Below are 22252 nucleotides of genomic sequence, written 5' to 3' on the forward strand. Positions count from 1 at the left end.
ATCTTCTCCCCACCCCTTCCTGTTTCCTGTGCTTCCAGACTCCCAACAGCCAGTGTTCCCAGTTCTAATCATTACAAACAGCATCTAAAACAGCACATTCCCTCCTCTCTTAAGAAGCGCTCTCAATTATAAAATAAACACTGTTATTCTAAGCACAGGAACAATATGGAACAAGCCGCTATACTGTTGGCAGAAATATTACACTGTCAATACTACATAACATAGTCTTTAGTCCAGACAGGTGGTCACCTGTGTCTGACAGACCGTCTCTCAAACCCCATTTCTAGTGTAATGTCTTGTTGTGTTGCTACTATAGTGAAGTCATCCAACACGGGCCAGGTGTTGGCCTTATCTCCTCTTGGTGCATAGGCAGGTGCAAGATAAGAAGCATTCCATACACGCCCATGTCACATTACTGAGTTGGAGGGAAGCAGCCAGATCGCTGCTGCACCCCTAGGTGGGGGTGTTGGCCCCAGAAATTGGTGTGGGGGGAGCCATGTGGGGTACTGAATGGGAGCTTATTGTTTGTTGATCTTATGTACGCTATTTATGTGAGTGTAGAATGTCTGTGTGTGTAGGTAGGAATCTGTAATCTGTGTGGAAGCTGAATATTTCTGTGAATGTGGTTGAGCATGGCTATGGACAGGCTGAGTAGTGAAGCCCTGTGGAACAATGGCCCTTGATGGCCCAAAGACACACCTAAAGCAGGAGGGCGGAGACCCAAGAGCTGCCAGCAGAGAGGCTGAGGACCAGGTGACTTGCTGCATACAAGAAGAGGCCAGGAAGGAGTATAAAGAGGCCATGTGGTCGATGCCATTTTGTTCTCAGCTCAGCACTTCATCCCAGAGGCAGCACTGCAGGGATTGAAGAGCCCGGAAGACCTGTGAACCCATCCTGATCGTAGGATGTGCAATAAGAACTTTTAAACCAGCAGCTGCAACATCTCTGCTAGAGCCTGCATCGAGGACTGGGAGATTCGGTGCATGTAACGTACTGTACTTTAATAACCTTACTCTCAGGCTTTTCTTTCTTGTAATAATAAACCTTTAGATATAGATTCTAAAGGATTGGCCCAGCGTGATTTGTGGGTAAGGTCCAAAGGGTAAATTGACCAGGGATCTGTGGCTGGTTTCTTGGAACCGGACAGAACTTGTTCGGGGTAGGTGGGATTGGGTGCTAGGACCCCCCACCTGTGTATAGGCCCGGGGCCATCTGGGGCATGGATATTGCTGGGGTGTCGGAGGGGTTTTGCTCGGGAGGCTTCAGGCAGGCTGCTGAAGCGCTCTCTGGGACTGGTGTGTGGCCTGTGTGGAGAGGTCTCCAGTCGGGGGCTGTAAGTAGCCCCGGATTCGAGCAGTTCGCCCTGAGCGGACGCCCTCAGCTGTGCCCAGACACGGCCCGGTCCGTCACAGTGGCATAGTCGGCAGGATCCACAGATCTTGGTCAATTGAGCTTTGGGATCAGGACCCCACGCTGTCTAAATTTGATTTTTGGTGTTGAGAGTTTGGTTGATTAAAGAGCCGCTGCAATGAACCCGGAATTATATGAGAGTCTGAGCAAAAGTGCTCTGAAGGATTTGTGCTTGGGGAGAGGCATTGCCTTTAGGAAAAGGGCCTCTAAACTAGATCTGGTAGTGCTGTTATTAACCAGAGATGTGGATGAAAAGGAGCAGAAGCAAGCCAAGGAGGCTGCTGAAAGAAGGCGGAAGGCGGATGAAGAAATTGCTAAGAGACAGAAGGAGATGGATCGGGAACTTGAGATGAGAAAAGCAGAACATGCAGAGAGAAGAGCAGAGCATGCAAAGAAGATGGCCCTAGCCAAGGAGGAAAATGCTAGACTTGACCTCCAGCTTAAGAGACTAAAAGAACAAGAGAGACTGTATTCTCCTGAAGGTTCAATGTATAACTCTGTGGGTATGGGGTATGCTTATATGATGGCAGACGTATTTTACCCAGCTGATGTGAGAACCCAACCCCAAAGCATGTGTGAATGCAAACCTTTTGTGTTACCTGTAGCTAACAGGGAGGTTTGGGAAGGGGGTGCATGTGGGTATGGAAAGTTTCCTGGAGCTGGTCAGTCTCCCTGTAACCAAGGGGAAAGTGTCTCTATATGTGAGCCTGTGGGTGAGGGCCCGTCTGATGCCTCAGAGGTGAGGCTGGAATCAGAACCAGGGCAAGAAGAGCCCAGAAGTCAGGGAAATGTTTCTCTGGGGCAGTCTGGAGTGGCTGGCCAGAGGGAAGTTTTAGTTGAGGAGTTGGTGGCTGGTGAGGTTTGTGGAATTGAACCTGCACAAGCTGAAGTTGATTTGTGTGAAGAAGCACAGTGTGTGCAAGCTGGCAATTTGGCTGGTGGAAGTAGCAAGGGGGCAGTAAAGGAAGCTGTCCCAGTGGCTAGCTGTATGCCTGAGATTAGCCGGGGTGTTGGGACAAGAGAGAAGCTGTCTCTGGTTGTCTGGCTGTGTGTGGGGAAGAGTTTCTTCCTGTGTCTGAGGAAGGTGCCCCACAGCCTGTGAAGGCTGAGAGCAGTGTGGTTGTCCCAGAGTTGGGTCTGGATATGGCAAAGGCCCAGGAAGGGGGTGGCCCAAGGTTTGTGTCTGCTGGGGAGAGGGATGAGGTGACTCAGGTAGAGTCAGTCAGTGTTTTACCAGAACCCCAGAGACCAGACAGTGGTGACCCTGATATTGTGCCTGATGCTGCTGTGTTGCTGGCAGAGCGACTCTGTGGGAACAGGGAGACCCCTTAGCCCAGGCACAAGGAGAGAATGAGGGTGTGTTAACTCTGGTGCCTAATGATGGTGTGGACGTTTACAGCCATCTAGAGAGCTGCACAGGGAGTGAAGATGCCTCTGACCCTGTCTCTTGTGAGTCTGTCTGTGTGCCTGAGAGGGGATTATCTGTGAATCCACCTGAGGGGCCAGAGATGACTCAGGGAGTAAGGGAATTGCAGGAGGAATTGGTTGGGGCTCAGCAGGGCAATGCTACTGCAGAGCCAGGGAAGGGTGAACGGCTGCTTAAGGAAGCTCATAGGGAGGAGAGTCCTGGCAGTGCTTGTGGCAAGCAGTTTGCTGTGACTGAGGGAGGTGACAGGGCCTTGCTGGGAGAAGGCATTCAGGAGAAAGCTCTGCCTGTAAAAGGCAGCAGCTTCTTGTGTGAGGCACTTGTTTTGGTGCCTGACAGACAGAACTTGTCTGTTAACAGTGACTCCACTGACTTGGGTTTAGGGGAACCCAGTGTGGATGGTGGTGGAGAGGTCTCAGAGGGACTGAGGGTTGTTCCAGATGAGGCAGGAACAGCCAGAGAATTGGAACAGGATTCTTCCCAGGTGAGTGAGGAGAGTGGGAACTTAGTGTCTCAGATTCAGGAGAAGGACTGTGTAGCCAAGTATGCAGAGCAGAACAGCTGTGTGGTCACTCTCCCTAGGAGGCAGGAGATGGCAATTAAGCTCCCATCTCTGGACACGGTGGACACTCATACTCAATCAGGGAAGTGGATAGCTGGTTCCATGTGGAAACAGAGGTTAGAGAGGGACAGAGGAGAGACTTGGGAGTCTACAGCTCACTGCTGTTAACCCACTGAGTGGGGGAAGGGGGAGAATTCCAGGGCCATTGTGAGCCAGGGAGTCACGCCCAGCCAGCCCATTGTCTTGGTCTGGCCAGAGGTTTCAGGCCTGGAGCCCAGAGGACAAGGGGGAGGGGCAGGACTTGCTTTGGCCAAGAAGATTTGCAGTTTAAACCTGAAGGGCCAAAACTGCAATGGTGTGGGGCCAGAGAAGGGGCCTGACGGAGAATTTCAGTATACACCTGGTATAGGATTGTTCTTGTTACTGATGTTAATTCTTGTAACCAATGGATTATTGGTGCAGAGAATTGTAACGGTATACAGTGTGCATGAGCTTATGAAAATACCATGTAATCTGTCTGGAGATGTACCAAACGACAGACGGTATGTAAGGGGACATTGTGATATTGATATCTCATGGTTAACACTTGTAACTGGTCTTGGAACTTCTTACAGGACAAAAAGGGTTCCCGCCAGAAGTTCCTGTGTAAGGAGGGAAACTGAGGCACGCCACCATTTTGTTGGGGGAGGCCTGTGATGCCCTCAGTGATGTTACTGGCATCACTTCCTGCATCAATTTTGCGCTGGGGGTGTCACATTACTGAGTTGGAGGGAAGCAGCCAGATCGCTGCTGCACCCCTAGGTGGGGGTGTTGGCCCCAGAAATTGGTGTGGGGGGAGCCATGTGGGGTATTGAATGGAAGATTATTGTTTGTTGATCTTATGTATGCTATTTATGTGAGTGTATAATGTCTGTGTGTGTAGGTAGGAATCTGTAATCTGTGTGGAAGCTGAATATTCCTGTGAATGTGGTTGAGCATGGCTATGTACAGGCTGAGTAGTGAAGCCCTGTGGAACAATGGCACTTGATGGCCCAAAGACACACCTAAAGCAGGAGGGCGGAGACCCAAGAGCTGCCAGCAGAGAGGCTGAGGACCAGGTGACCTGCTACATACTAGAAGAGGCCAGGAAGGGTATAAAGAGGCCATGTGGTCGATGCCATTTTGTTCTCAGCTCAGCACTTCATCCCAGAGGCAGCACTGCAGGGATTGAAGAGCCCGGAAGACCTGTGAACCCATCCTGATCGTAGGATGTGCAATAAGAACTTTTAAACCAGCAGCTGCAACATCTCTGCTAGAGCCTGCATCGAGAACTGGGAGATTCGGTGCATGTAACGTACTGTACTTTAATAAACTGACTCTCAGGCTTTTCTTTCTTGTAATAATAAACCTTTAGATATAGATTCTAAAGGATTGGCCCAGCGTGATTTGTGGGTAAGGTCCAGAGGGTAAATTGACCAGGGATCTGTGGCTGGTTTCTTGGAACCGGACAGAACTTGTTGGGGGTAGGTGGGATTGGGTGCTAGGACCCCCCACCTGTGTATAGGCCCGGGGCCATCTGGGGCATGGATATTGCTGGGGTGTCGGAGGGGTTTTGCTCGGGAGGCTTCAGGCAGGCTGCTGAAGCGCTCTGTGAGACTGGTTTTTGGCCTGTGTGGAGAGGTCGCCAGTCGGGGGCTGTAAGGAACCCCGGATTTGAGCAATTCGCCCTGAGCGGACGCACTCAGCTGTGCCCAGACACGGCCCGGTCCGTCACAGCCCATCAGAAGTTCGATAGGTGCAAGGTCCCCTCTTCTCAATGATTTTAAGAGGAGACGTGAATTTATGGTCCCCGCTGTGTAAAATGCCAGGTTTCTTTACTCTAAAGAAGGAACCACACTCAAACTTCGGTTCCTTAGCACCCTGCCGTTTGTCTGTGAAAGTCTTATACTTGCTTGCTTCTGTTCAACCGGTTTTCTCTCATCGTCCTCTTTTGGTGCATCAGGTCTGGACTTTAAGGGTACGTCTAAACTACATGGCTCCGTCGACGGAGCCATGTAGATTTGTTGTTTTGGCAAAGGCAAATGAAGCCGCGATTTAAATGATCGCGGCTTCATTTACATTTACATGGCTGCCGCGCCGAGCCGACAAACAGCTGATCAGCACGGCAGCCATGTAAATGGAAATGAAGCCGTGATCATTTAAATCGCGGCTTCATTTGCCTTTGCCTATGTGTCTAATCTACATGCCTCTGACGACAGAGGCATGTAGTCTAGACACAGCCTAACAGTACAGCAATGTTCAGTTTAGTATTCCCATCTGTTTTCCATGCAGTAAATCTGCAGGTGATCTGTGTGTTGCGGCATGTCGTGTAGCCCTGTATGCTTGCAAGAAATCAGTAGTGAAGGTTATCCATGAGCGCCCTTCCAGTTTAGCCGTTTCCAAACTCTCTTTTAAGCTTCTGTTAAACCTTTCCATTTCCCCATTGGCTTGAGGGTAATACAGCGATGATCTTCTATGTAAAATGTTCCCCTCTGCTAGAAAAGTTTCAAATTCCAGGCAAGTAAATTGACTACCATTATCCGAAACCAGTTCTTTGGGGTTACCGTCCCTGCTAACAACAGTAGAGAGGAACTTACTTACTGTAGCAGAAGAGATTCGTAATGTAAACGCTACTTCAGGCCATTTACTGAAATAGTCTATGAAAGTGATGGCATAACGTCAGTCAATTGGTGCAGTATCAAACGGTCCTACAATGTCAGTTGTAACTTTTTCCCATGCAGAATCAGGAAGAGGAACAGGCTGTAATGGTGGGGTACATGTTACTGCTGTCTTATCATGCATTTGGCAAGTGACACAGAATTTTATGATTGCTTCAGTTTGGGAGTCCATCAGTTTGCAGATCCCGTAGTCGTTGTTTGGTTTTGACAATTCCTTGGTGAGCATCATGTGTCAGGTGTATGAGTTTTGACTGTAATTCTCCTGGCACAAACAGCCAGTGTGTACCTCGTAGCACACCGCCATCAATCAAAGAAAGTTCATCCCGAATTCTAAGATAAGGCAGCAAAACTGAGTCAAGGTTTTTAGGGTTACTGGGCCATCTCTTTGTCAGAAATTCCCATAGCTTGTGTTGAATTGGACATGCCAAACAAGCAGCTTGGAATTGCTCTCTTGTTACTGCAGTAAGAGTGCTTGCAATAAGGGCATCTACTTGATCCTCATCCTCCAGTGGACCATCTGGTGAAGACAAAGGCAGGCGAGAAAGGCAATCAGCTATCACATTTTGGTTTCCAGGCTTCTATTCCAGTTCATAATTGAAAGAGAGTAGTCTTGCAGACCATCTAGCAATACGATTTCCTGCTCTTCCCAGTCCTTTTGTGGTTAGCAATGTTGTCAAAGGGCTGTGGTCTGTGTGCAACTTGAATGTGCAGCCCCACAGGTAAGCTCTCCATTTTTCAGTAGCCCAGACACAAACAAGTGCGTCTTTTTCAACTGTAGAATATTTTCTCTCAACATCACTCTGGGGATGTGTGACGTAGTGGGGGTACTTGCTGGGCTGTGGTGACCCCTGCTGTCTGGAGCAAGACCCAGCAGGGAAAACCTCACTAGGCCAAGGTAATGCCAAACTTGTTGAACCAGTGGCCAGACACCCCCCATGGAGAGGAACAAAGGAAGGTGGAATGCTGCCCTGGCTGGGGGGCAGGGCTGGAAGGGGGTTAGTTAGTTCCTGTCTGGAAGGCAGGGAATAAGGAGCTGGGGAGGGGGCTGGGACTCCCCTATCTCAAGGGGGGGCACTGAGGCCTCTTAGCCCCAGTTCCTGTAACCAGATTACATCTGTGCTGCGCTGTGCTGGAGGAGCAATAAACCACCCTCAATTCCACTGGCTGGTGCAGTCTGTTTGTGCCATTTCGGGGTGCAGGAGACGGGGAACCCCCAACGCGCCGTCACAGTATGTCTACACTACAGTGCTAATTCGAACTAACTTAGTTCGAATTAGTTAATTCGAACTCAGCTAATTCAAACTAACGCGTCTAGAACTAAAAACTAGTTCGAATTAGCGTTTTGCTAATTCGAACTAGCAAGTCCACACTGAGTGGACCCTGAACAGGGCTTAAGGATGGCCGGAAGCAGTGCCGGCAGGGCATCAGAGGAGGACTTAGAGCGTGGAGATGCTGTCTCAGGCTAGCCGAGGGCTGCACTTAAAGGGTCCCGACCCCCACCCCGGACACACAGTTCTAAGGGGTGCCCCGCTTGCAAAGCAGTCCTGGCTTGGAGTGCCCGGAGTACCCACACTGGGCACATCACAGCACTCGGCCATCAGCCCGGCTGCACTTGCCGCAGGCTGCCATCTGGGGAGAGGGGGCAATCGGGGGGCTGCAGGAGAGCTTCCTCCCCCAGAAGCCCGCAGAGCCAGCCCAGTCCTCCCCATCGGGGGCTCGTACCCCATTCCTCCCTCACCTCCTTCCACTTACCCTTCCCTAGACCCCCTTCTTATTGATGTACAAAATAAAGATAACGTTTCTTCCAACATTGACTCTGTCTTTATTGAACAAAACTGGGGGAGACTGGGAAAAGGAGGTGGGAGAGGGGAAGAGAAAGGCTGGGAGAGGGGAGGGCAACTAACATGATCAGGGGTTGGGAACAGGTCCCAGATGAAGAGAGGCTACAGAGACTGGGACTGTTCAGCTTAGAAAAGAGGAGACGGAGGGGGGACAGGATAGAGGTCTCTAAAAGCAGGGGTTGGGTGGAGAGGGTGCACACAGAAAAGTTCTTCATGAGTTCCCATAAAGAAGGACTAGAGGACACCAAAGGAAAGGAATGGGTAGCAGGCTTGAAACTAGTAAGAGAAAGTTGTTGTTGTTGTTGACAAAGCAAAGAGTTAACCTGTGGAACTCCTTGCTGCAGGAGGCTGTGAAGGCTACAACTAGAACAGAGTTTAAAGGGAAGTGAGATCAAGTCATGGAGGTTGGGTCCATGGAGTAGTCTTAGCCAGGGGGTAGGAGTGGTGTCCCTGCCGTAAGTTTGTGGAAGGCTGGAGAGGGATGGCACGAGACAAATGGCTTGGTCACTGTCTTCGGTCCATCCCCTCCAGGATCCCTAGGGTTGGCCACTGTCGGCAGACAGGCTACTGGGCTAGATGGACCTTTGGTCTGACCCAGGACGGCCATTGTAAGCTCAGGGCTCAGGGTCGGGGGTCTCAGTGGACCCCCTTGATTTTCATGCACACCTGCTCCTGGGTGGCCAGGCTGGCAGCTCTCCTGCCCTAGACGGCCACTTTCCTGTGCCTAGTGCGGAGATCGTGGACGAGGTCCACGATGTCCACACTAGCCCAGGAAGGTGCCTGCCTCTTGCGGTCCAGGGCAAGCTCCCGGGAGCCGCCAGCCTGGCCCCGGGAAGGGACGTGCAGGGGGATAGGAAAGAGGAAGCCAGTCAGGCTAACGGGGGGAGAAGAGCCCAGCTGGCTGGGGACCATGGCCGAGGCAGAAGGGACACAAGCATGGGGAGGGAGTGGTGCCCACGCACCAGACTAGCAGGCAGCTGGGACCGGAAAGAGAAAGGCAGGTGACTCCCAGGGGCTCAGTGCTCACTCAGGGGAAATGGGGTTCGCAAGGGGCTGGTCCAGAGGGCAGGATGGGGCTGGGCGAGGGATGTATCAGAACTGACCAGGGGGCGGCTGGCTACTGAGCTGAGACCAGGGCGCACACAGTGACTGTGGAGACAGGATGGGCCTGGCGACGAGGCGGTGGCATGTCGGCGCGAGGAAGTGCCGAGCTGATCAGAAGCACACGGGAGCTTCATCAGGCAGGGGTGGGCAACCATTTTTGAAGGGGGCCACTTCGTAAGTTTCAGAAGTGGCCGTGGGTGGAGCCAGAAGGGGCGGGGCATTGGCAGAAGGGGTGGAGTTCAGAGTTACCCTACTAGGAGCTTTGCTTGGCCTGGGGACGCTGCCCCCTGACTTCTGGCCAATGGAAGGGACCTGGAGCAGAGGGGAGGGTACCAGGGTTGAGTCTCCTCCCAGAGCTGTCTGGGGTGGAGGCTTAGATTTCACATGGCAGGGCTGGCAGCTCCAGGCCCCGCTGCTCAGATGTTGCCTCCCGGGCAGTTCCCAGGCAACGGGCCAGTGGGACCGAGAGCTGTGAGCCCCTGCAATGGCTTCTCTTTAAAGGGCTTGCGCCTGCCGGGCAGCTGTCAGGCTACCCGCGAGCCCTGTGACTAGAAGCAGTTGCAAGGACTCTGGCTCCCAGCCACACGCTGGCGGCGCGGGGAGCTGGAGAGTTACGAGTGTGTCGCTCACATTAGCCGGGTGGCCAAGTCGGCGAAGCGCGAGGGAGGCGCCAGGCTGGGTTTGGCCGGGACTGACGTTCGGGTCTGACAGTGACAGGACGAACCCGGCGGAAACAGGCCTGCTTCTGTAATGGCGCTTTTGTATTAGGGTCAATGGGTTTGGCTGGTTTTCTGACGGATGTTTGTTATTTCTGGGTTGGCTTGGTTTTTTTCTTATTTCTTTGTTCTGCCTTGCTACGCTGGTTTCGATTATGAATATCTCGTTCCAGTTGATAAGGACTTGCCCTTTTTCTCAGTGCCTCAGCGTTCTGGGATGCCAGTTTGCCCTCTTTTGATGGGCATATTTCATACCTCCCTTTTAGCATCTTTGGTTTGATGGTGGCCTTTGCCCTTATCTCTCCCACATTCCCAACTTTTACACCTTAACAAAGTTACAAACAGAATTTAAAAAAATAAGTTATTACATTATTTCACTACAGTGTATGACAATATTTATTTTAGATATAAACAAATAATAACCATAAAAGTCTTAATCTATTTCTACACTCAAACCATCTTTACAATATTAAAAACCAAGAGAATCTAAATTTATTTCTACTTCAAAACCATATTAAGAAAACATATTAAGAGAATAGCGCTAAAAATAGTAAATAGGAGAGACACACAGAGAGATACACACATGCACACACACAGAGAGATACACACATGCACACACACACATGAACACACAAGGATACATGCACAAATGACCACACACACACAGGCACACACGGACACACACACACACACATAAATACACACTGGGATACAAACACACACACATGAATAAACAAAAGACAGGACTATGTAGCACTTTAAAGACTAACAAGATGTTTCATTAAGTGATGAGCTTTCGTGGGCCAGACCCACGTTCTCAGATCAATTTGTGGAAGAAAATTGTCACAACCATAGATACCAAAGGGATACAATCAAAAAAAGTGAACACATAAAATTGACAAATCAAATTTTAGAACAGAGTGGGGGTGAGGGGGGAAGGTTAGGAGGGAGAAGGAGGAGGGAGAAAACTTGTTCATCTTGGCCTCTGAGGATAGGACAAGAAGCAATGGGCTTAAACTGCAGCAAGGGAGGTTTAGGTTGGACATGAGGAAAAACTTCCTGCCTGTCAGGGTGGTTAAACACTGGAATAAATTGCCCAGGGAGGTTGTGGAATCCCCATCTATGATATGTGTTCACTTTTTTTGATTGTATCCTTTGGTATAGATGGTCCTGCCAATTTTCTTCCACAAATTGATCTGAGGACGTGGGTCTGGCCCACGAAAGCTCATCACCTAATAAACCATCTTGTTAGTTTTGAAAGTGCTGCCTAGTTTTGTCTTTTGTTTCAGCCAGACCGGACTAACAGGCTGCATGTCTATCACTACTCACACGAATAGGCACAGAGACACACCCCCGGACCTGTGTCAGCCCCGGGGCTGCAGCCGACAGCCCAGGCAGGGTGACAGCCGAGCGGAACGCGGAGTTTCACTTTCCATTCCCCCCCCCCGCTCACTTTCCCTTTCCTGACACCCCCTCCCCAGGGAAGGGGCGGGGGCGGGGGCGTATAAAGGGCGCCGCGGCCGGGCAGGGACAGTCCGGAGCCCAGACAGGATGCGGCGCTGGGAGAGGAGCCCTGGCCCCGGGCTGCGCACAGCGAGGTAGGGCCGGGCGCTGGCGGCGGAGGCTTCCCCAAACCCCCGGGCGGAGCATCCCCAGCGCGCAGCGCCCTGGGCCGGGGATCCGGGCCCCCTGGCTCCTTCGCCTCCCCCGGCCCAGCCCGCGGGCTCGCCCTGCTGGGACCCTCTGCCTGCCCCCCCCCCGCCAGCTGGCACCCTCTGCCTGCCCCCCCCCGCCAGCTGGGACCCTCTGCCTGCCCCCCCCCCTCCGCCAGCTGGGACCCTCTGCCTGCCCCCCCCCCGCCAGCTGGCACCCTCTGCCTGCCCCCCCCACCAGCTGGCACCCTCTGGCTCCCCCCGCCAGCTGGGACCCTCTGCCTGCCCCCCCCCCCGCCAGCTGGCACCCTCTGCCTGCCCCCCCCGCCAGCTGGCACCCTCTGCCTGCCCCCCCGCCAGCTGGCACCCTCTGCCTGCCCCCCCCCGCCAGCTGGCACCCTCTGACTCACCCCCGCCAGCTCGCACCCTCTGCCTGCCCCCCTTCTGCCTGCCCCCCCACCAGCTGGCACCCTCTGCCTGCCCCCCCTCTGCCTGCCTCCCCACAAGCTGGCACCCTCTGCCTTCTCCCCCCCCACTGCCAACTGGCACCCTCTGGTTCCCCCCCCTGCCAGCTGGCACCCTCTAGCTCCCCCCCTGCCAGCTGGCATGCTCTGGCTGCCCCCCTGCCAGCTGGCACCCTCTGCCTGCCCCCCCCCCACCAGCTGGCACCCTCTGCCTTCTCCCCCCCCCGCCAGCTGGCACCCTCTGGCTGCCCCCCGCCACCAGTTCGCACCCTCTGGCTCCCCCCCCCCCGCCAGCTGGCATCCTCTGGCTCACTCCCCCTCCCTGCCAGCTGGCACCCTCTGCCTACTCCCCGCTGCCAGCTGGCACCCTCTGGCTCCCCCCCCCCCGCCAGCTGACATTCCTGCCCTTCCCCCTTCAGCCCCCAGGGCAGCTCCCCCCCCCCCCCCGATGTTTTACACACAAACGTGTCTGGGACGGGGATCTCCCCAGCCTGTCACCGCCCCCCTCCCCGCTGCCCTGCACCCTGGCTGGGGGGGGACCCGGGGTCTCTCCCACCCCACAGAGCTGCTGGCTGGGGCAGGGCAGGGGAGGAGGCGGCGGGAGCCCGGGACTCCTGTAACGCCCGGCCCGGAGCTAGGACCAGCCGCCCCCGCGACCGAGCGGAGAGGTGTCACGTTACTGGAATTTGAGGGAAGCAGCCAGATCATGGCTGCACCCATAGGTGGGGGTGCTGGCCCCAACAATGGTATAAAAGGGGGCCATGTGGGGTGTTGAACAGGAGCTCACTGTCTGCTGATCCTGCGAACGCTGGTCACAGGAGTGTAGAATGTCAGTGTGTGGAGTTAGGAACCTGTACTCTGCGTGGATACTGAATATTTCTCTGCATGTGGTTGAGCAGGCTGCAGTCGGGGGGCAGAGAGGACAGGTCCCTTGGCGCCCAGCAGTTCAAAGGGGCCCCGGGGCTCCTGGCCACCCTCCCTGCTCCTGCAGCAGCCAGAGCTCCGTGCCCCTGAAATCCCCCTGAGCCCCGACGGCTGGACTCCTCCTTTCCCCTGCCTGTCCTCAGGCAACCTGGCCCCTTCTGTACCCCGTGACCGGTGGCGCCTATCGCCCAAATGGGGTGATGGCAGTGAGGCCGCTGCTGGGTTTGTTTAGCAGCATTTCCCGTCCTTCCTGCGTCTTCCCGCCCGCCCGGTGCTAGGAGACACCCAGCTGAGACGCTGATTTGATTTTGCCCCCCACTTCTGTCTTGTGTCCCTGCTCCCTGCTATTGCAGCAGCACTTGTACAGCAGCTGGGTGCTCCGGCAGGCGGGACCGGCTGACGTGTGGTGAGGGTGTTGCTGGTGCAGGGGGCCGGGACCTGCTGCAGTTGCATGGCAGGCAGGATGCCTACTCCGATGGCGGGGGCTTCCACTTGGGCGGGAGGGGGGCAGGGTCTGTTCTTGTGGCTGGGGCTGGGAACGGGTCCTGCCGCACGGCGCGAGTCGGGGTGGAATTCCTGCTCCGGCAGCTGGGAACGTCTCTGTGTTAATACCTTGGGTGCTACGGTGGCACACGTCCAAACCTGCGCTCCTGGTGTACATTTTGGCTTTGATGAACGTGCGTCCGATATTGCAATAAGTCAAATATCTTCAGCCCTAACGGCGAATGGCACAACCAACCGAGGTACAGCCAAAAAACGTGCAATGTTCCCATCTCCAGCTCTGGGGTGGAGGGGCATTGAAACCAGTCACTTCACTGTCACCCTTGTAAGCGGTTCCTTCCCCAGGAGAAATTCTCCCGACTACCCGCGCGGAGCTCACCACACACTGCCTGGGCTGCAGGGAGTCGGGTCGCTTTGCAGGGGGGCTTTGTGGGACACAGGAAGTGCTAAGTGGATTCCACAGAGGTTGGGGGAAGCCCATCCACAAAGGCCCCACGCCCGGCGGAGGGGGGCATCAGACACGGCCCTCCAAGCTCCGCGCCAGGTCTGCACTTTGCAATTGGCTCTTAAGCAGACAGAGACCTCGTCCCTCCCTGGTCCCCACCCCACGACCTTAGTGTGCTGGGGAAATTCATTCATTCAACGGTGTCTGGTTCCCCCTCTCTCTGCAGCTCCCTGCCGCTGAAGGAGAAGCTGCAGGCCCTCCAGTGCCACTTCACCTGGGACTTTGAAATCAGGGACAAGGTGGACGCCGTTCACATCCTCCAAACGGTGGCTCTGAGGATTGCCCACACTCCCTACCCGAACCAGGCCGCCTACCTGGCCCTGCAGGCTTATCTCTGCCACCTGCAAGGGCGATATGAGGACGCTCTGCAAAGCCTTAGGGAAGCTGAAGAGTTCCTGGCCAGAGATCACTCAGGTAATGTCCCCCGCCAGGCCCTGGTCATTTACGGGAACTACGCCTGGATCTACTATCACCTGGCCCATTACGACGTGGTGGAGCGTTACCTGGACCAGGTGAGCCAGATCTGCCGCTCCCTGAACAGCCGCTCGCCGTACACAGCTCTGATCCCTGAGGTCCACGCACACAAAGGCTGGTCTCTCCTGGCAACCGGCTTCCGCCACGGCCAAGAGGCCTCAAAGTGTTTCCAAAGGGCATTGGCAGAAGACGAAGCCAATGGGGAATTTCTTGCTGGGTCGGCAGTCGCAGCCTTCGCCTCGTACACTCACTCACGTGATTTTGAATACAAGTCAGATGCCAAAAAGAAGTTGAGCGCCATTATCCAGGAAGAGCCGCAAACCTATGAAGCTAAGATGTATTTAGCCAAGATCCTTGAGAGGTGGGATAGACCCCAGGCAGAAGCCCTGGTCGAAGATGTTGTTCGGAATAGCCGGGACCCCGAGGTCCTGAGAAATGCAGCCAAGTTCTTTCAAGGAGAGTTCCCAGAAAAAGCAATTGCTATTCTAGAGCGAGCAATCTCTCTGGACCCCACTTATCACCTCCCTCACTATGACCTGGGTCGTTGCTACAAGGAACAGCTGGCAGTGGCTGACACGGACAGGAGAGAAGAAATCTTGGCAGCGGCTACGGAGGCCTTCAAGATGGCTGTGCAGAAAGATCCCGCCTTTGTGTTTGCAAAGCTGGCGCTTGCTGAAATGTACGGAAAAAAGACACCTGAGTATCAAGAGGAGATTTACCTCAACCTCCTGAGCGAGGTGTCCACCCTCAGCAAGAGGTGCCAGCAGGCCGTCTACCTTCACTGGGGGGACTTTCTCCTCTACACGCGGGAGTCCCTGCCCGAGGCAGCTGAGATTTACAAAGCCGGCTTCGTCATCGCAGGCACCACCCGGGAGAAAGAAACACTGAGAAATAGGCTGCAAGAGGTGGCAGGCGAATTCCGGCAGCGCTCCCAGACCACTGAGGCTGCAGCCATACAGCATGTCCTGGAACGGTACGGAAGTCCCTGGTACAAGAAGAAATCCACCCGTGGCCGGAGCAGGAGACTGTCGATGTAGTGAAAATAGAGGAATCCACCAGCAGCGCGGGAATCCTGCATTTGGAGAGGCCCCCTCACACTGCCCCCTGCTCCACCTCAAGGCTCCACCCCTGCTCAGCCTCTGTGACAGACCGGGCCGTGTCTGGGCACAGCTTAGGGCGTCCGCTCAGGGCGAATTGCTCAAATCCGGGGCTCTTTACAGTCCCCCTGACTGGCGACCTCTCCACACAGGCCACAAACCAGTCTCACAGAGCGCTTCAGCTGCCTGCCTGAAGCCTCCCGAGCAAAACCCCTCCAACACCCCAGCAATACCCGTGCCCCAGATGGCCCCGGGCCTATACACAGGTGGGGGGTCCTAGCACCCAATCCCACCTACCCCGAACAAGTCCTGTCCGGTTCCAAGAAACCAGCCACAGATCCCTGGTCAATTTACCCTCTGGATCTTACCCACAAATCACGCTGGGCCAATCCTTTAGAATCTAAAACTAAAGGTTTATTAACACAAGAAAGAAAAGCATGAGAGTAAGGTTATTAAAGTACAGTACGTTACATGCACCGAATCTCCCAGTTCTCGATGCAGGCTCTAGCAGAGATGTTGCAGCTGCTGGTTTAAAAGTTCTTATTGCACATCCTGAGATCAGGATGGGTTCACAGGTCTTCCGGGCTCTTCAATCCCTGCAATGCTGCCTCTGGGATGAAGTGCTGAGCTGAGAACAAAATGGCCTCGACCACATGGCCCCTTTTATTCCCTTCCTGGCCTCTTCTTGTATGCAGCAAGTCACCTGGTCAGAGGCCAAACTCTATGTTTCCTGCTGGCTGCCCTCAGGTGACAAATCCCATTCTTTGGGTGTGTCCATAGCCTATTGAGAGTCATTGTTCCACAGGGCTTTGCTACTCAGCCTGTCCATAGCCATGCTTAACCACATTCAGAGAAATATTCAGCTTCCACACAGACTACAGATTCCCACCTACACACACAGACATTATATACTCACATAAATAGTGTACATAAGATTAACAAACAATAATCTCCCATTCAATACCCCACATGGCTCCCCCCATACCAATTTCTGGGGCCAACACCCCCCCCTAGGGGTGCAGCAGCGATCTGGCTGCTTCCCTCCAATCCAGCAACGTGACACCCCCAACGCAAAATTGATGCAGGAAGTGATGCCAGTAACATCACTGAGGGCATCACAGGCCTCCCCCAACAAAATGGTGGTGTGCCTCAGTTTCCCTTCTTACACAGGACCTTCTGGCTGGAACCCTTTTTGTACTGTAAGAAGTTCCAAGACCAGTTACAAGTGTTAACCACGAAATATCAATATCACAAGGTCCCCTTACATACCGTCTGTCATTTGGTACATCTCCAGACAGATTACATGGTATTTTCATAGGATCATGCACATTGTATACCGTTACAATTCTCTGCAACAATAGTACATTGGTTACAAGAATTAACATCAGTAACAAGAACAATCCTATCTCAGGTGTATACTGAAATTCTCCGTCAGGCCCCTTCTCTGGCCCCACGCCATTGCAGTTTTGGCCCTTCAGGTTTAAACTGCAAATCTTCTTGGCCAAAGCAAGTCCTGCCCCTCCCCCTTGTCCTCTGGGCTCCAGGCCTGAAGCCTCTGGCCTGAGCAAGACAAAGGGCTGGCTGGGTGTGACTCCCTGGCTCACAATGGCCCTGGAATTCTCCCCCTTCCCCCACTCAGTGGGGTAACAGCAGTGAGCTGTAGACTCCCAAGTCTCTCCTCTGTCCCTCTCTAACCTCTGTTTCCACATGGAACCAGATATCAACCTCCCTGATTGAGTATGAGTGTCCACCGTGTCCAGAGATGGGAGCTTAACTGCCATCTCCTGCATCCTAGGGAGAGTGACCACACAGCTGTTCTGCTCTGCATACTTGGCTACACAGTCCTTCTCCTGAATCTGAGACACTAACTTCCCACTCTCCTCCTTCACCTGGGAACAATCCTGTCCCACACACACTGACTTCCCAGCAAGCTGGTCACCCACAGTCACTGGGTTAGCAGCCTGCTCCAATTCTCTGGATGTTCCTGCCTCATCTGGAACAACCCTCAGTCCCTCTGAGACTTCTCCAACACCATCCACACTGGGTTTCCCTAAACCCAAGTCATTGGAGTCACTGCTAACAGACAAATTCTGTCTGTCAGGCACCAAAACAAGTGCCTCACACAAGAAGCTGCTGCCGTTTACAGGCAGAGCTTTCTCCTGAATGCCTTCTCCGAGCAAGGCCCTGTCACCTCCCTCAGTCACAGCAAACTGCTTGCTACAAGCACTGCCAGGACTCTCCTCCCTATGAGCTTCCTTAAGCAGCAGGTCACCCTTCTCTGGCTCTGCAGCAGCCTTGCCCTGCTGAGCCACAACCAACTCCTCCTGCAATTCCCTTACTCCCTGAGTCACCTCTGGCCCCTCTGGTGGATTCACAGACAATCCCCTCTCAGGCACACAGACAGACCCACAAGAGACAGGGTCAGAAGCACCTTCACTCCCTGTGCAACTCTTTAGATGGCTGTAAACTTCCACACCATCATTAGGCTCCAGAGTTAACGTGCCATCAATCTCACCTTGTGCCTGGGCTAAGGGGTCTCCCTGCTCCCACCGAGTAGCTCCCCCCTCTGCCAGCAACACAGCAGCATCAGGCACAATATCAGGGTCACCACTGTCTGGTCTCTGGGGTTCTGGTAAAACACTGACTGACTCTACCTGAGTCACCTCATCCCTCTCCCCAGCAGACACAAACCTTGGGTCACCCCCTTCCTGGGCCTTAGCCATATCCAGACCCAACTCTGGGACAACCACACTGCTCTCAGCCTTCACAGGCTGTGGGGCACCTTCCGCAGACATAGGAAGAAACTCTTCCCCACACACAGCCAGACAACCAGAGACAGCTTCTCCCTTGTCCCAACACCCCTGGCTAATCTCAGGCATATAGCTAGCCACTGGGACAGCTTCCTTTACTGCCCCACTGCTACTTCCACCAGCCAAATTGCCAGCTTGCACACACTGTGCTTCTTCACACAAATCACTTTCAGCTTGTGCAGGTTCAATTCCACAAACCTCACCAGCCACCAACTCCTCAACTAAAACTTCACTCTGGCTAGCCACTCCAGGCTGCCCCAGAGAAACATTTCCCTGACTTCTGGGCTCTTCCTGCCCTGGTTCTGATTCCAGCCTCACCTCTGAGGCATCAGACGGGCCCTCACCCACAGGCTCACTGCCCCCCTGCACAGACACACAGCCGTCTGCCACAGGCACACATGTAGAGACACTTTCCCCTTGGTTACAGGGAGACTGACCAGCTCCAGGAAACTTTTCATACCCACATGCACCCCCTTCCCAAACCTCCCTGTTAGCTACAGGTAACACAAAAGGTTTGCATTCACACATGCTTTGGGGTTGGGTCATCACATCAGCTGGGCAAAATACGTCTGCCATATCATAAGCACACCGCATACCCACAGAGTTATACATTGAACCTTCAGGAGAATACAGTCTCTCTTGTTCTTTTAGTCTCTTAAGCTGGAGGTCAAGTCTAGCATGTTCCTCCTTGGCTAGGGCCATCTTCTTCACATGCTCTACCTCTTCCCTCCGCTGTCTCTCAGCATATTCTGCCTTTTTCTCCTCAAGTTCTGCTTTTCTCATCTCAAGTTCCCGATCCAGCGCCTTCTGTCTCTTAGCAATTTCTTCATCTGCCTTCTGCCTTCTTTCAGCAGCTTCCTTGGCTTGCTTCTGATCCCTTTCATCCACATCTCTGGTTAATAACAACACTACCAGATCTAGTTTAGAGGCCCTTTTCCTAAAGGCAATGCTTCTCCCCAAGCACAAATCCTTCAGAGCACTTTTGCTCAGACTCTCATATAATTCCGGGTTCATTGCAGCGGCTCTTTAATCACCCAAACTCTCAACACCAAAAATCAAATTTAGACAGCGTGGGGTCCTGATCCCAAAGCTCAATTGACCAAGATCTGTGGATCCTGCCGACTACGCCACTGTGACAGACCGGGCCGTGTCTGGGCACAGCTTAGGGCGTCCGCTCAGGGCGAATTGCTCAAATCCGGGGCTCTTTACAGTCCCCCTGACTGGCGACCTCTCCACACAGGCCACAAACCAGTCTCACAGAGTGCTTCAGCTACCTGCCTGAAGCCTCCCGAGCAAAACCCCTCTGACACCCCAGCAATACCCATGCCCCAGATGGCCCCGGGCCTATACACAGGTGGGGGGTCCTAGCACCCAATCCCACCTACCCCGAACAAGTCCTGTCCGGTTCCAAGAAACCAGCCACAGATCCCTGGTCAATTTACCCTCTGGATCTTACCCACAAATCACGCTGGGCCAATCCTTTAGAATCTAAAACTAAAGGTTTATTAACACAAGAAAGAAAAGCATGAGAGTAAGGTTATTAAAGTACAGTACGTTACATGCACCGAATCTCCCAGTTCTCGATGCAGGCTCTAGCAGAGGTGTTGCAGCTGCTGGTTTAAAAGTTCTTATTGCACATCCTACGATCAGGATGGGTTCACAGGTCTTCCGGGCTCTTCAATCCCTGCAATGCTGCCTCTGGGATGAAGTGCTGAGCTGAGAACAAAATGGCCTCGACCACATGGCCCCTTTTATTCCCTTCCTGGCCTCTTCTTGTATGCAGCAAGTCACCTGGTCAGAGGCCAAACTCTATGTTTCCTGCTGGCTGCCCTCAGGTGACAAATCCCATTCTTTGGGTGTGTCCATAGCCTATTGAGAGTCATTGTTCCACAGGGCTTTGCTACTCAGCCTGTCCATAGCCATGCTTAACCACATTCAGAGAAATATTCAGCTTCCACACAGACTACAGATTCCCACCTACACACACAGACATTATATACTCACATAAATAGTGTACATAAGATTAACAAACAATAATCTCCCATTCAATACCCCACATGGCTCCCCCCATACCAATTTCTGGGGCCAACACCCCCCCCTAGGGGTGCAGCAGCGATCTGGCTGCTTCCCTCCAATCCAGCAACGTGACAGCCTCCTCCCCAGGGCCCCACCCACACTGCCCCCTGCTCCACCCCCACTCATCCTGCTCCCCAGGGCCCCACCCACACTGCCCCCTGCTCCACCCCAAGCTCTGCTCCCTCCCACCCCACCTCGCTATTCTGACCTCTCTGCCTCCTCCGCTCAGGACCTGCCCTGAGGCCTCAGGGTGGCCCTCAGGAAAGGGGGCAGTGTAGGAGGGGTCGTGGGGGGAGACAAGGCACCAAAGTCAGGCCTCGGTGGCAGAGCGCGGGGGGGGGTCCCCCGCCCGGGCACCCTTTCAGCAGCAGCGATCCAAAGGCAGCACCTGGCCCCGTGTAACGGAGAGATGTTCCTGTGGCCCAGTAACGCTCCCCCTGCTTCCCCTCTGGGTTCCCCGCCCACCCCTCTTCTCTCAGAGCGGGGTCTGTCCCCTGGCCAGCACTGAACTTTCATTCACAGGTAGACACAGGCACTACGTCCTCCGACTCAGACCGTTGTACCCTCCTGCACCCCAGTGTGTTCCCTCTGCACATTTCCCTGTGCACCCTGATGAGGTCCTCCTCTGGTTTCGTGCAACCTGCCGGCAGCCAGCAACACAGACAGTTTCCTCTCCGATGCAATACACACACACACACTCACAGGCACACACATGAGAGACTGTCTTCAGCTACAAAGCTGGCCTCAGTTTCCCACGGCTACTGCAGAAGTAAGGAGACATTCCCCCTTTTCTTCAACAATAGCTGAGACTTCACCCTCTCCCTCTGGGGTTTCAGCATCTCCAGCATCCTATGAATGGGAGGACCCACGTAGGCAGCCCCGCTCCACTGCACCGTCTCCTGGGCCGCTGCGCTCGGTTTTCCCATATGGCGGGAAGCCTTGGATGCAAAACTTGGGTCCCAGACCAGCATGTGGAAAACTACTGACCTGCCAAGATGGAGGCCAGATTAGTGGTTTGGTCACATGTCCTGCGGTGTCTCGGCAGCTGCTGCTTACAGGCTGCCCTCAACGTTCGCTGGAAGTTAAGTTCTTCCACGTGCAGTGTCTTTGCTGATGGGCCATTGCCTCGGTCTGGCTTCTTCCCTGTTGCCCTGGAAAGGCTAGCAGGGGCTTGTCAGCAGGAGTGAAATGCAGAGACACGGCCCTGCCTTTAGATACAGCAACGACACACGCCTCCCACCGGGGCAATCAGCAGCAGCAAGTCTGAACTTTTCCAACGACATGTCACATGACCCGGCTTGCATGAAATGCGTCCGAATTGGGCGATAATTACGATATCACAGTGAAGAATACAGCCTGCAGTGCCACGGAGCGGCTGTGTTTTTATTTCATTTACAATAGCAACACCCGAGACACCAGAATGGAATCTGTCGCATCGGGGTGAGCGGCTCACACGGGACCCCCAGAAAAACATCGGGACCGTCGCTAGCAGGGCAGGAATGTCCCAGATTGAGGTGCCTTTGCAAGGGATTGGAACAAATTGAGAAACTGAACAGGAGCAGATGGTAGCACCAAAGAATTCAGAAGGAGCTCAGAGATGAAACTGCGTTACTACTAACTGTGGTCTGTCACGTTCCATTTACATCAGGTTCTGTCCCAGAAGATGTGATGCCCGTTGTAGAAAAGGGGCTGCAGAAGTGATTAGCGATAACCCACCCCAGTGCCAAGCAAAGTGGTTGACGCTATAATAAAGAATAGATTTCTCACACAGGAAAGCAACATTTGCTGCTGAAGAGTCAACTTCTACTTAGATTTCCAGAAAGCCTTTGACAAGGTGTGACGGCGCGTTGGGGGTCCCCCGTCTCCTGCACCCCGAAATGGCACAAACAGACTGCACCAGCCGGTGGAATAGAGGAAGTTTATTGCCTCTCCAGGATACAGCACAGCACAGATGTAATCTGGTCACAGAGCTGGGCTAGGATGCCTCAGGCCCC

General features: G+C 53.8%; 1 protein-coding gene across 1 annotated transcript; it reads left to right on the plus strand.

Annotated features, from left to right (window-relative positions):
• The first annotated feature begins 11201 nt into the window (after positions 1-11201).
• On the plus strand, positions 11202-21721 carry LOC112545026 (interferon-induced protein with tetratricopeptide repeats 5-like). Its single transcript, XM_089777897.1, has 3 exons — positions 11202-11353; positions 13968-15388; positions 20375-21721. Exons 1-2 carry the CDS (start codon positions 11307-11309, stop codon positions 15310-15312), a joined length of 1392 nt encoding a protein of 463 aa, XP_089634023.1. The 5' UTR covers positions 11202-11306; the 3' UTR covers positions 15313-15388; positions 20375-21721.
• The last annotated feature ends 531 nt before the right edge of the window (positions 21722-22252 follow it).

The sequence above is a fragment of the Pelodiscus sinensis genome, chromosome 1, assembly GCF_052426305.1.
Source record: "Pelodiscus sinensis isolate ZL-2025 chromosome 1, ASM5242630v1, whole genome shotgun sequence".
NCBI classification, from domain to species: domain Eukaryota; kingdom Metazoa; phylum Chordata; order Testudines; family Trionychidae; genus Pelodiscus; species Pelodiscus sinensis.